This window comes from Passer montanus, unplaced genomic scaffold (genome assembly GCF_014805655.1).
Source record: "Passer montanus isolate IOZ18808 unplaced genomic scaffold, ASM1480565v1 scaffold63, whole genome shotgun sequence".
NCBI lineage: Eukaryota > Metazoa > Chordata > Aves > Passeriformes > Passeridae > Passer > Passer montanus.
In genome coordinates this window covers 4,242,935-4,257,903 of record NW_024371371.1, presented here as the reverse complement: position 1 = coordinate 4,257,903, position 14,969 = coordinate 4,242,935, and the positions used below count along the sequence as shown (strand labels likewise).

Below are 14,969 nucleotides of genomic sequence, written 5' to 3'. Positions count from 1 at the left end.
CTTGCAATATATGCTTAATAATAAGACAAAATTACATACAGCCCAGCAGATAAAAGAAAAGGTCTGCAGATTGGATTTACACTATAATAGAAGTACCTCTCTGTGTATCAGCATGCTCTTTACCAAAAAGGCTTTCATCACTCCCATTGTGCTGATAAAGCAATTTTTTAAAAATGATAAATGGAAAACATTTAGGGAACTAAACACAGTGTCATATCTCTCTCCACTGCCAAAGGATATAAACCTCTACTTACCATTTAAAGTGGCTCAATTAAAATAAACAACAAAAAACTAGTGCATAAAATTACTTGACAAAGTTAACTTATTTGTCTATTTTTATGTGGATCCTAATTAGAGTTGCAACAGCTGCAAGTCTCAGTGTAATTGCAAGAGATTTCGGACAGACTGCGGACAGACTCTGAACAGACTCTGGACAGCTGCTCTGGGATCTGGGTAGTTCCTTGTGCTGTCTAAAGGCCTGAGGAGGACGGACCTGGGATCTAGGGTCTGGGGTCTGGGGTCTGGGTGGTTCCCTGTGCTGCCTAAAGGCCTGAGAAGGAGGAAGGGTCCTGGATGACCTTGGGAATCATGAGGGAGGTACCTGGTCCAGCTTCCAGTGGAATTCAGCGGGGCGGAAGGTGTCGGCCTGGTCGAAGTCCTTGCGCAGCAGAAACACGAGGCGGCAGTTATGCACGTAGAGCGCGTAGTGGTGCCGGTTCATCTCTGCAGGGGGACACACCTGGCTCAGCCATACACAGCCCTTGGTGTCTGGGAGCCTCACACCCTGGCAGCACCCAGCCATATCAGAGAAACCCCAAAGAACTGGGCTTTCTCATGGATTGGTATGACTCTTCTTCAATTATGCTGTATCAGCTTTGTTAAAGGAATCATCCTGTCCTAGCTAATAAATGAAATCCAAATGCATACTTTATCTAACTCGTTTCAGTGAAGAATTAGAACTGTTTCAATCTAAATAATGAAAATAAATTAAACATAATTTAGTTATGTTATCAGCCAATTCCTGTGAAATCGCTAGCTGTGTTATCCCATTTGTGTTTGAAATTTAGGTAGTCATCAGGCCCCTCAATAAGCTCTTAAGTCAGCAATGTTTGGAGTGGCAACATCTGAGATTAGTTTTTTCTCAGACCAAATTAAATGAGGAGACGTGACAACACTCTACTGCTGTTGATATCCCCTTTGCATAACATTTTTTCTATACACAAACTCACCTGTCTTGTCAGAGTTGCAGAGAATAGTCTCCTTCTCAGCTCTTAATCCAGGACTAGGTCCATGTTTCATCCACAGAGTGATGGTGAATTGATCAGTTAAATTTTTTGGGACTATTCCATCTGGGATTTTGGCTCCTTGCTTTCCATCAAATTGAAAAATCATGTCATTGCTATCCATGAGGAGCCCAGCTGTCCAGTTGGTTGTTATACTGGGAGATGGTAACAGGTCAATGGCACCTGAGGAAGCTCCTGCAAATCACGTAATGAATAACACAATGAGAGACCAGTAAAAAAGCTGTGAAGATTAATACAGGCCAGAGTTCTGATTCACACTCTTTAGACTATTTTACTACCCAAATGGTCCTAGCCTCAGTGCCAAATCACTGAAACATTGTAAAATACCCACCATCATGAACCAGCAAGAGTTTTCTAGATTAAGCGTACTGCACAGAAAACTACAGAAAATAATGTATAGTTACCTTTCTTAGAAATGTTCATTATTTTCTGAAATTCATTCATGACATTTCTTCAGCTATTTCAAGATCTGCTAAGTCAAAACAAATTTTTTGCATTTATGTTCCCTCCCTGACACCATGAACGTTTGTGGGGATGATGTGCTGTAACACACAGCACAGTGGAGATTAATGCAGGACAGGTCCCACGATGTCCACCAGCCAGCCATAGATATCCCAGTAATTCTGTGAGGAATGTCCATTCACAGCAGGGATTCACCCCAACCAGGTAATATGTCTCCAGTGCTGCTTTCTGGTACATATTTGATGGTTGGAGTTCCGTGTGTTGTTTAATGACAGACCAAGATGGAAAACACCGTGGTACCAAGATCTGATAAAACAGCACAGTTCTTCACAGCTCTGTGTTTGCTTACAGCTCAACAACTGCCAGGCACTATGAAAACCATGCAAGGAGCTACCCAGAGCATTTACCTACTGGTGAAAGACACCTGTAGCAGGAAATGTGATTCCAAGAGTAAAAAGCACAAACAATCTTTGTATTCCTGTTGCTGCTTTGTCAAGTAACAATATGGTGAGCAAACTGTGATGGCATGAAAAATCCCCTGCTAAGGTGTTCTGCCCTCCTTCACCATCCAAGAAGAGGTAAAAAATCCCAAATCTCTGCAGGAGTGCAAAAAAATTTTAAGCCAAAAGTGTATAGAATTGTTTCATACCGGCTTTTAAAAAATATATGTTACAGCAATGATTTGGAAATATTTACTTTATTCTGTAACTGAATGTCTTGGGTTCTTCAAAATTTACTACTGTAAAATGAGGCTATTTTGAAGTGATATTTTGAATACCAAACCCAACACCTACGTGTTCATAGTTTGAGAATGGAGACAAAGTGTATTTATTTTACAAACTGTAATTCTGGATAATACAGGACACTCCATTTGTGTAACCAGCACCAAGCTCAACAGGTTCTACTTTATCTGCCCATATTTGTATAGAGATGTATGGCTAAGTTTGGAATCTCATCTTATTACGTGTTTTAATCCTGCCCTGAGAAAATTCACTGGATTACATACTTGGGAGATTTGGCTGGAATAAATGCATTTCCTATCCTAATAAATCCAGCCAGAGTCCCAGGCTGCTCAGCCATGTACAGAAACAGACCTGGAGCAATGCGAACAGGATCTCTCTGGAGGTGTTCCCAGAACAGCCTTATCATGGGATCAATGCTCTTCCAAAATGGTGTGTCTGATGCCCTTTTCTCCCAAAATGCTTCCAGAACAATGCAGGAACTGCTGCATGAAGCTCAGTTTTGGGCTAAGACCCCTAAGTCATCTCTTGCATATAAAAGTACTTATTTTCACAAGTGATTTATGCAGTTGGCCCCACCTTCTCTCCCAGTCCTGCACATTTGTGCTCCAAACTTTGTGCCAGGATAAGCACACAGTGATGCTTCTCGCTGAGCTGGACCAGACTGCTGGCTTAGCAGAAAGAAATGATCCAAATAACACCTAGCTCAAACTGTTCTTTGTGATCAGATCAACAACTTTCTGTGGGCCTCTTGCAATGCTACACCACCCAGGATAATGGAGAGAGAGCAGGATCGTGGCTGGAGCAGGGCCTTGAGGTTGATAGTGTTTCCCTGTCTTAGTTTTCCATCAGCCACATGTGAGAATTAGCAATCACATTATTTTCTTTTATCTACGTTTAGAGGGAAAGGATACAACACCAGAGCCATCTTTCCACTACATTTTAGGCTCCTTAACCTATGTTTATTTTAGTGTGATTTTTTTGTGGTATGTTTTTGCAAATGGTGTCTTTTAGACAGTATGTATTTTTATTACTGTCAGGTAACAAGGTGAAAGAAAATGCTTTGAGGCACAACACTAATAATTCCTTGACTTTAAAATGACTGAAGCATAATTTAACCATCTAAGCTGCCCACCTTGACCGTCCAAAGGAGTGCAAATCTCTGGGTTATTGAAAAGCAGTCTTGTACCTTCCATCATATAAATAATGAATTTTAATTCACCCTCCTTAACACCTGTCTTCTCCAGATTTCCAACAGATAAATGAAGAAGTAACCATAGTATTTGTAAACTGTATCTTTGCTTATACAGAGAGAGCCTTGCATTGTACATGGTGCAGAATTGTCTGAGGGCTCAGTTCTGCACTCTCTGCAATCACATGCTTCACTGTATGAAACAAATTAGGGTTTTCATCCTTTTCAAAGGATTTTATCATCCAACCATTAGTTACAATAAGGTAATTTCTGGGAGAAAAATGATTTCCAGAAATAATTTAAGCTGCTTTCATAAGACTTATCTCTACATTAAGGATGGTAATAAATACTAAATAGCAAAGTGCAGGCCAGGCTAAATGCAATTCTCATGTAAAGCACATTGTCACTCACAGCCTTTTCATCAAAGTCCTGTTACAAGTTTCTACTATGTCTGCTCTCTATGAAGATATGGAAAACCTGGACCAAAAGAAAAATTCTTTCAGCAGTGAAATTTTCCCCCTATTTACATACACTCTTACACTCTTACTTGTTTTCTCAAGTGTTTTCCATTCTCTTCTTTCACGCATGTGGTGAGCCAGAGCTGAAGTTCAGCAGGAATGTCTGTCCACTGTTCAGAGTTGCCTGCAGCCACCACAATGACCCCGGCAGACCCGAGAGATGCCTGTAATTCTCTTTTCTACTGCAGTGTCAGCAGGTGAGGCAGTCAAGCAACACTGCAAATGAGCGCCTTACTGTTTGTACAACCTTCTCCAACTATGGACTTTTACACCAGCTGAAGGTACCTCCTTTCAGCCCTACACTTGAAATGATAATATGGTTGGATATAGCTGCTATCATCGTTTGAATTCAACGTAATAATTTTGTGGTTTAGGTCTTGTTCATAGTGGTCTGCACAGAGTGACTGTGCCATTTGCAGTTCAGGTCTGTAACAGCACAAAGCAAAGTTCTTTTGGCTGCCAATACAGCTTCTTAGAGGAGTTAAAAGTATTTGACTTTAGCTATTATATAAATATTATTTCTATATAATTATTATATAATATTTATATAATGTATATATTTAGCTATTATATAAATATTTAACATATTTATTTTTATTACAATTTTAGTATTTTATGAAATCAAGCCTTTCTCTGCCTCTCAGAATTAATATCATTACCATGATTAAGATGCATATTGGGGCAGATAGATTTTCATTTCCTCTTCTAGAGCCCAGCCAGTTGGATAAAGACATAGAATCAAAGTCATGACTGTTTCTGTGATTTTAACTAAGCAATTTTTAAGTTACAAACATTCAGATTTGATGACAATGCTACTACTCCCACTCACCTTTACCCCCCTTTCTTCATCTCCACTGATAACTGATAATTGCAACTGTCAACCATTTTCCCTGGAAATTGCTTCTCCGTTTTTAATATTATAGTAACACTGGCTGAAATTTTTCATTTACAAAAATTATTTCCTAAAGGTTAGTGTATTGATCCTAACATACCTGCAGCACTGCTGGATGGTTATCAGAGCAAAGGCAAGCCCTACACCAGAGCACCCAGAACCAAAATCCACGCATTGAAATGGAAAAAACTGCACAATTGCTATTGTAGCTCAGACAGAAACCAGGCAATGAGAAAGAGAAGATGAGAATTCCTGTCTACACCATCAGGGCTTTAGAGGAGGACTCTAAAGACAGGATATTAGAGCAGGAGAGACATCTGATCTCAAAAGATGAAGGGATTATTGCATGGCCATTGCTTTGCTAGATACAGAATCTTAAAGTTTGAAAAAAATACAGCAGTATCTTCAAGTATTTAACCTGCCTTTCAAAACCGACTTCTGCATTTTACACAAAGTTATCAAAAAGCACAAAAAAGGAGAAAAAAAGTAGGAAATATTTATCCACCAGGTCAGCTCTTATCTGAAGTTCATGTTTCTTAAATATTTTTGCCCAGAATATTATTTTACTTTTTGTTTGTTTGTAGTCTGGCACAGCACTGAGCAGCAGAACAGAAAACTGAGTCAGGGGGACTGAAACACAACAGAGAGATTCAATTCCCTTCAAATCCTATGGTCTTCCTGTGATGGCAAATCTACACTGGAAATCTCACTACACTGTCACACCACTATTTGTAGCAGAGGGAAGAAAGAAGGAGAAAGAGATGGAATGAGGAAGAAGGAAAAATTGAGAGGGGAACCAGAGCAGAAGAGAAAAAAAATTAAAAGAAGGCAGGGAGAAAGTATGAAGTAGAGTGAAAACAAATGGAAAACAAGGATGGAACAGCTGTCAAATATCATCACTCTCTATTTTCATTACTACAATCCAAAGTGAGCCAGCTGACCTAAATTCAAATCCTGCATGCTTACAGATCACAAGGAGCTGGTGTCTTGTTTGCAAAAACATTATTATGTCAACTGAAATCCATATTCATACCACATAATTTCTGCAGAGATTTTTCAGAGTAGGTTTCACGATCACAGCCCTTCCCGATGTAATTGGTCTGCAGTTCAATGGTGGTGTGGATTGAGGACACTGGTCCATCACACGTTTCTAGGTGGATGCTGGGAAACAAGGGTATGCTGCCAGAGCCAGGCCTGTATTCAATCCATTTGTTCCAGTCTGGAAAAACAAACAAATCAAAAACCATGATCCAATGGTGAGTAAAAAAGCATAGGGAGTTATATAATTTCAAATCACATATTGTTCTGAAAGGACACTAAGGCAAAAATAAGAGTCTCTGAAATTGGCATCAATAAGCTACTGTCCTAAAAAAAATTGGATTTTGGCCCTGTTTTTATAAGAGTGTCAGGCTCACTTAAGTAACACCATTGCTGGTTGAGTCACACAAGCAGGGGCTACACACATCTCCTGACAAGAAGTGCTAATTGGTGTCAGTCTGGAGCTGCAGTGCCCATGTTCCGTGACAGACTACAAGTTGACTCTGCAGGGAGGAGGTTGTCGGCTGCACCCAATTTGGTCAGATTTCACAGTGCTGTGATAAGAACAAATACCTCCAAAGACCAGGCTACACATGTCACTCTAATATAACATCGCTGTAGTGCCACTTCTTGTCTTTGAACATCTTCCTAATTTTGTGAAGCACTGATGACAGGAAGTTCCAGCTGAAAGGATGACTCCTGCTTCCAGCCAGATATGACTAATCTGTGTTTATGCAGATGCCTCACAACATTTAAATAATCCCCTGCCTCAGGCAGCCACCTGTTTGTGCCACACATACCCCCTGTGCTGCTCAACTGAAGCATTTTAATGTGTGAAATCCAATTAATTATGGTGTTTGCAACACGCTTCAGAGAAAACCCAAAAAAGCAGCAGTAATTACAAACATGTATTTTAGCTGTCTTTACAGCTCATATTTTCATCAAGTCACAGAATGGTTGGAGTTGGAAGGGATCCTCAAAGCTCACTTACTCCATCCCCCTGCCGTGGGCAGGGACACCTGCCACTAAACCAGGTTCCTCAAAGTCCCATCCAACCTGATCTCAGGCTGAGGGATAGGGCATCCACAGCTTCTCTGGGCAACCTGTGCCATGCCTCAGCATCCTTATAGGAAAAATAAAAATCATATATCCAATCTAAATCCAACTTAATGCTGTTGCCTCTTGTTCTATCACTACAGGCCTCAGTAAAATCTTTCTATCCATCTTTCTTATAAGTCTCCTTCAAGCACTGAAAGGCCTCAGCAAGATCTCCATGGAGCCTTCTCCACACTGAACAACCCCAACTCCCAGTCTGTCCTTAAAGGACAGATGCTCCAGCCTTCTGGCCATGTTCATGGCTCTTCCCCTCATTGCTTTAACAAGTTCAAATCTTTCTAGGTAAAAGAAGACTTCAAAAATTGAAAAGTTCTAGGTCTTGGCAGTCAACAAATCCCTGAAAGCAAATGGACAGAGGCTCGTTCTAAATATCAGTGGAAGGGAAAACTAATACTGGATACAAATATGTATGTATGCATTTAGTAGGTCAAGGAGTTTGTCTTCTTCAACAGATCTCATTTCAGAAAGCTTAAAAATGGTCCTTTTTCTCAGGTCTTAAACTGCATTAAATTAAACATTTACAAGAAATTCTGAACATCCATGCAAACACTTTGAAGTGTGAGGAAGTCATTAGTCCAGAGTCCAGGCAACGATGCTACAACCACTGCTCTGCATTTCAGAATTCCCGATCTTCTTACTGACATAACCCAATTGGTTTTTACTAAAATCTTTAGGACTAGTACATCATGACTAAGACAACCATGACTGCCTGTACACATATAGCTGAGTTACTATTTCAGTTGTAATTTTCATGTAATTCACTCCATTTGTTCCATGTTAAGCTAGACTTGATCTACAGTATTGCATAATTTCTTTTCAATTGTTGGTTTAAACAGTTCGATTAGAATTTCAAGTACCATCTATGGGACATCATTACAATAATAGGTTTTTGTTCCCTCTCCATTGCAGAAATTTGAGGTTAACACTTTTCCAATAGAACAACAGCAGCAAATTCTTTGAGTTACTTCAGGTAAAAATAAAGTAATTTGCTAGTTTTATTGAAACTAATAATATATGAATTATTGATCTTTATAATCTCTTATTCACCAGTTCAGGCATTGTATTCCTCTACCCCAAAAGAAAAGTCTCATATATGTCTGGAACCTTTCTGACTATTTCAGCAGTTTTCAGCCACATTTTCATTTCTCAGCTATACCAAATGGACCAGTACTCATCCAAAATATTCATTAGTGGATGTGAGATGTGACTGAATTATAAACTACAAGGTGCCTGAAGCTGCACACTCACCTCCAGCTACACAAGGAGTGTCCTATAAAACTCACATCATATAAAATGCCACTGCTCACGACGAAGAATGATGGGAGGCCTCTGTTTCTGCCACAAGAACTGGAAGAGGTATTTTGTTTCATGCTTGTTTTCAGCTTGGCAGAAGTTAGAATTTGTACCCAGAGATCATAAACCCTGCACCTCCCTAAACCACTCACATTTATCTTAGTTCTAAATTTAAAACATCAACTAGACTTGAACCAGTGTCTTTGTGCCTTGGTCTACTGCATCACCCCAGACCAATCCTCATCTTAAACTGCACCAGCACTTCCTTCACTGACGTAGTGCAGATTTAGGAATTCTACCAAGTCCCTCTCCATGCCAAAGGCATTCCATTGCATGAGGGCAATACTGGAGGAGCTTACAATCCTGTGATGACAGAACCGTCCCTAAAGGCAGCCACAGCTCTGATAAAAAACAACTGGCTTATTTCCATAGAACCTGCCCCCCAAGCACTTAGCTCCCAGAGCTGTGAAGCTGAGGCCAGCACCCTCTGCATCTTACCACCAATGCAGGCAGCAACGCTGGGAAGTGCCCAGAGCTGGAACAAGCAACAATAAGCGGTAGTAACAGTATGACGAAATTATTGTGACAATAACTGTAGCAGGCACAAGGCCTGCAAGGCCTTGGCGATCAGAAGCCTGAACTAGGAAATGCCAAAGTCAGCATGACTAAGGCTTTAGAAGCCCCTCTCTTCCGCCTTTCGGACCCTGTTTATCTCCCTGCATATCCATAGGTCACTTTCCCCTGACCCTTACTATTGGACAGTTTTCAAAACCCCTGTAGGGTATAAAAACCCCTAACTCTGCCCAGTTTGGGAGAGGAGAGCTGTCACTGGACCCTTCGCGGAGACCCCAATAAAAGAACCCTGCGGAACCCATACAGCGCTGCTCCCTCTCTCTCTGCGTCTGCTGCGCGGCACATAAGGCGACGGCACCAGGCAAGCTGAAAGAGCTGAAATCACTAAAGAGCTGACTGCAAATCACTATAGCTTGCCTGGGTTGCCTGAGCCCCCCCGCTGAGCTATCCTGGCCCGCCGGCATTCCCTGCTAGGCTTCTGCCCTGAGGGTAATAGCCCCACCATAAATAACCCAAGTCCTTAATTTAATTTTGAATGGTGTGAATATCATTATTTTGCTTTGTCTCAGAATAAAATCCCACATTGGACTTACTCAAAAGATCAGCACATTCCCTTCAGGAATATGGTGGCACTTTTTCATTTCCTCTGGAGTGACTCACAGAAAAAGTCTTACGTAACATGAGTCTGAAAATACCTCTGAATTTAGGTATTTTCTAGATATGTTCAGTACGTAACCCCACCTGAACTGGCAGGCTGCACTTAGATTAACTAAACCCAACCAACACCTGTCCTGCTTTGACACAAATCTGACCCAAGTCCTGCTACAACACCACGTTACATGGCAAGCTTAGGAAAGTACATGCTGTCAGGGTAGAAGACTGATCCCAGGGGGGAAGTCTGAATAAAACTAGCACTGTTTAGTCCTGCAGCCACTGCTTTGATTTTATCATTCAGCAGGCTTTTGCTTGCTTGCCACTTGTAGCATAAATCTGCTCCAGACAATGTAAGACAGCCCCAGCTGGGTTATCCCTACAATCAGAGTGTAAGTATCACCATGTCAAGCTTGTGGTTCAGATTTCATCAATTATAAAGCAACTATGTAAACATGCATCTTAATCACTGAGATACTCAAATGATCCCAAGATCAAAATGGATCAAACTTCAGTAACATTTTGAGCCTTTAAAAGTAAATCCCAATGCACTAAACAAATTTTCCTTTTAACAGCAGATGGATAATGTAAAGACATTCCTTGATCTCTAAACTTAAGGTTTTCTGTACTGTCTTTGTGGTCCATATTTTATATTTTAATTAATTTCTAATGCTAGATGACACTGAGGGATTTAATCTGTTTTTTTTACCTTGAAGGAAATCATGCAGAAGAGGTATGATGTGGTTCATGTCTCCTACATGTGTGTGGTCATAAATTTTGATTCCATTTCACGGTGTTAAAAATGATGGTGATGTAATTAAAGATAATTGTAACACAATGAAATAGAAAACTTCTCTCCTGTTGCACTGAAGATATGCATCTTGGCAGATAAAATTTATGTGGTGCCATTAGTAAGTCTCTGCAGCATCCCTACATAATTGCTGGAACAGAAGGTTCCCAGAGCAGTGTAATTGGTATCTCTTCTGTTTCCTCTGCACCATTCACACATCTGTGCTGTTTATGTAGGCTAGAGACTTGGCTAAAGGTTACTCTGGTGCTGTTTTTATGTGAAATAAGATGAGTGACTTGTTAAGGAAATGATAATCAGGTCTGACTCAGTTAAAGGGTTTCCACAGCAAAGAGAAAACTCAAACTAATGTCCAGAGCTCTGCTGGTTTGCTAAGAGATTCAAGTGCACATCTCAAAGCATAAACAAACATTCATATACACCTTTTCCTTGTGCAACATGTTGATAGTTTTAAAAAAACAAACAAAAAAGAGACAGAAATTTGTGCTTAGTACAGGACAGTGGAAAGGCTGGTGCTGCAGAAGCTGGTGAACCCAATGGAGTAACAGTTGTGTCTGACCTACTGACACTGAATATTCCATCAAGCAATAAAGTTCCCAGATCTGATGGTGCTTAATTATGTAAAACAAACATATAAGAATCTAAAAACCATGAAATGGCATGGCTTAAGCTATTTGAATCATGTATTTCCCACAGTGTCAGAGGCCCAAGGGCACTAATAAACCCTAATGAACCTCCACAAGCTTCACTTGGGGCCTCTATTTGCCCTGTATGGGCCTGGAGTTTCATTTAAGCTCAGCCCCATCAGACTGGGCTGCAGGTGTTGGTCTGTCTCAGCCACAGCATCTCTGAATCCACGAGCTATCCCAGCGCATGCTGCTCTGGCTTGACAGAGCCTCAGCACTGTGGACTGGCCCAGTGGCCTGATCCCAACCCTCATCCATGGGTCCCTCATCCATGGATCCCTGTCATGGTTTGCAGCTAGCTTGTAGCTGCCAAATAAATTTGGTCACATCAGACCTTCAGCCTTGGCCAGCCTAGAGGTAAAGCAGATCCTCAGATGAGGCAGGGATAGGTTGGATTCAAATCTACATTGGTACGTCACCTATCATGTTCCATCCTAAGCAGACATCTCACTGGTCAGGAGCTGGGCTGTGTGGGGGTCAGAGCAATCAGCAGCTGAGCCCGGGGTGTTTCGAACCCCCAGGTTGAACTATATGAACTAGGTTTGAACAATAAAGCTCGTGGTTGTTGCGTGAAGCTCTGAGGTGTTTGTGTCATTCCGGTCTCCGACCATAGCCCCTCACATAACAGATCCCCCTCCTGGGACCTGCCTCCTCCCCGGTGGCGGGTGGGTCTGGCATCTTGGCTGAGCCAGGCCCCCTTCTCTGTGTCTGCCCTGCTCTCCTCAGCAGGGTCAGGGCTTGGCCCTGGGTGACAAATACATCACTCCACCCTGCCAGATGTTACTACATTCGGTTCTCTGCTTGCTTTCCTTAGGGAAATAACCTTCTTGCCAGGTTTGAGTTGGTCACAGGCTTCTAATGTCTCTGCTCAAGAGTCTGCAAAGTGCTTCTGAGATTCTCAAAGACAGACTCTGAAACACTGCCTGGAATAGTTACCCAAATCAATGAATTGATGAGTATCATAACTCTTGTGGAAAGCCTTAAATTTTTCAGCCCAAGGTCTAAGAATATGTGGCACTATTTACATGCAGAGAAAAAAAAAAAATCATAAGGAAAAGCTTCAAACCTAAATAAACCTAACTGGATACCCCTCAGTGTTTTAACTTTTGTGCAGAGGAAATGTTAATGCTGTCAGCTGCATCTCAGAGATAAGAAATTTCTCAATGAAATTATAATTGCCCCAGTAAAGCTCAGGAGGATCTTGCAGTGAAAATTCAAAAAATAAATGACTAGTTTTGTCATTGCAAATACAGAAATGTGAACAAAGGAGTTATCTTCCGCAGAGTTATGTGGAAATAAAAATCTAGTTAAATAGGTCTAAAATGAATGGAGGTTTTGTATCACTTGAGATGGAAAAGACTAGCTTCAGTATTTCAGTCCTCACAGATAAGCAGAACAGCCTGCAGAGAGGGCAATAATGGGTTACTCTGCAAATGTGAAGCTCACGGTACACAGGGAACTAACTGGTAATGATCCCTGTGAGTCTGCCTTGGGAGTGCTATTTGATATTTCCATTTGCAGTCTTGGCACAAGACCAGGACCGTATTAGTTACTGCTGCCAGTGAAGGGAAAGGAAGGCAGTGCCACACTAGAAATCAGTCTAGATAAGATGACCTTGAGAGCTGGTGTTACAGAAATAGTGCTTAGTAATGATACAAAGTGCTCAGGAAGTTCAGCAAACTTCTGAGAAATCACTGAAAAACAACAAATGGAAAAAGAGCTGATTTCATTAAGACAAGAAACCATTTCCACGGGCCACCAGTCTGATACTGCCACGCGAAAGCAAGGCAGTCCTGGAATATCTAAAGCACTGTTTTCAGAAAGAGGCCATGGTAAAAAGAAACATAGGAGGACGAGGAGTGCTCAGGGAAGTTGTCTTTAACTGTAATGCAGACAGAATTACTAAAGAGAGCACATCTGAAAAATTGGATTGGAACAGGTAAGACTGCTTTCTCTGAGTATGTCTGGTAGTCAAAGCAAAGTAAAAATTGCATAGATACAGGTAAAAAAAAAAACAAATAAGAACTTATGTAAATTTTAAGCTCAAAACTTGGTAGTACTCAGGAATTTAGTTAATTTTCAAATGTCTGCAGTGGTTATTTAGAGTGGGTATTTTACTAAAATGGTGCCATTCAAGTTAACAGCTGAATGTAAGTATTTCATCCTGATTACCCTGGTTGAAGGATGTGTGGCTAATGCATGCACAGCAGTGCCAAGCCTAGACTGGCGTAAAGACTCCCTGCTTCACGATAAATTTCATTTATAAAAATATAGGTGAATATCTTACGGCTGAAACAACACAAGGATGGTGTTTTGAGCTGCTAGGTGTGTGCACAAGAGTAATGCAAATTGATTAATGTTCAGTTAAATTGCTTGGAAGACTGAGAATATTACTCTCATCAGCAAGGTTTCTGCACTTGACCAGCCTCCTCCAAATAATCAATTGCCTCAGTAATCATATTCCTTCTTGTTAAAAGCATTGGCAAAATGAAAGCCAATATGGTTTTGGTTTTTTGGTAAGTGATCTTACTAGAAAGTCCCCATGAAAACCATTCTGAAGTCACTCAGCAGCTACTGCAAACAACATCTCTGAGGAATGTTGACTCAGAAGTAATGTCAGATCACTCTGCTACTGAAATGGAAGGTCATGCCCTTCTTTATACAAAAGAAGGATTATATTTCAGGAGGAAAAGCAAAGTGATCTGACTGCATATGGCCTCTGAATGCTTATTCAGCCTTAAAGAGGTGCTAGGAATGTGCCTTTAGGTAGTAGCAAGGGCCTAGGTCACCTTAGTGAGCCCAACATGCCTTAGGAAGGAAATTATATGCACTATCTTTGGTACACTAACAACCTTTTTAGAATATTTTTATAATCTATTGGGTGAATAAACAAATAGAAGCTTTTATTTCAAAACTATTTTTAAGCCAACACTATGTAAACGTAATTGAATTTTTCAGGACTATCTGTTTTAAGATGAATTTTTAAAGAACTTCAATCTTATTCTCTTTCTTGGGTAGCTGGGTGTGGATGCATGTGGGTACAGACCTTGGAAGATAAATGCAAGAATTCTTTTCAGACTGGTAAAAAACTTGAGGCTGGATGCTGTGAAATCCTGTTTTCTATTTGGAATCCTTACTGTCTGTTCCACTGCAGGTTAGCCACCATTGCCTGTGCAAGGCCATATGAAATTTGGCATGGAAAAAGTCTCCTTTCATGAAGGGAAACAATGTGACTTTGAGTTTTGGGCTGTTTTCTTTGCTCCACACTCCCCAGGAACACAGCCAGTCTTCCCTGTTGTGAGCTCTCTGACAATTTCCCAGGGTATTCAGTTGGTTGCTTCAGAGATTTTTTTCTTCTAAGAACTATTTTCTGTCTGAAATCAATTGCATTTTAGGAAGCAACCTCACTTGTGGTTTAATTGTCAATAACTGAGCAGACCTCTGACAATCTTAAAACATATTTTTCAAGTTTTTTGGTCCATGATCCTGCCTTTTTTTTTTTTTTTGAGATTAGACTCTTTTTCTCCCCACACAGTACATTCTCTCCCACAGAGAGCCGCTTGGTACAGGAATAATTGTTTTCAATTTTTTGCTATCTTGCATCTTTCAGCACATTGGGTTATATTTAATTTCCACTTGTAATCCCACTATGGGGGGACAATAACAGTTTCGTGAAAACTGTTCCTGAAAGTAACA

The 14,969-nt window shown here is 40.7% G+C and overlaps 1 protein-coding gene across 1 annotated transcript in view; it reads right to left on the bottom strand.

The window, feature by feature from the left end:
• CLSTN2 (calsyntenin 2) overlaps window positions 1–14,969 on the bottom strand; it is a 286,629-nt gene that overhangs the window by 61,857 nt on the left and 209,803 nt on the right. Inside the window, exons 6-8 of the mRNA XM_039727954.1 lie at window positions 6,142–6,327; window positions 1,230–1,478; window positions 602–723 (exon numbers count right to left, since the gene is read on the bottom strand). Coding sequence (XP_039583888.1) covers window positions 602–723; window positions 1,230–1,478; window positions 6,142–6,327 — 557 coding nt within the window. The remainder of the gene's footprint in view (window positions 1–601; window positions 724–1,229; window positions 1,479–6,141; window positions 6,328–14,969) is intronic.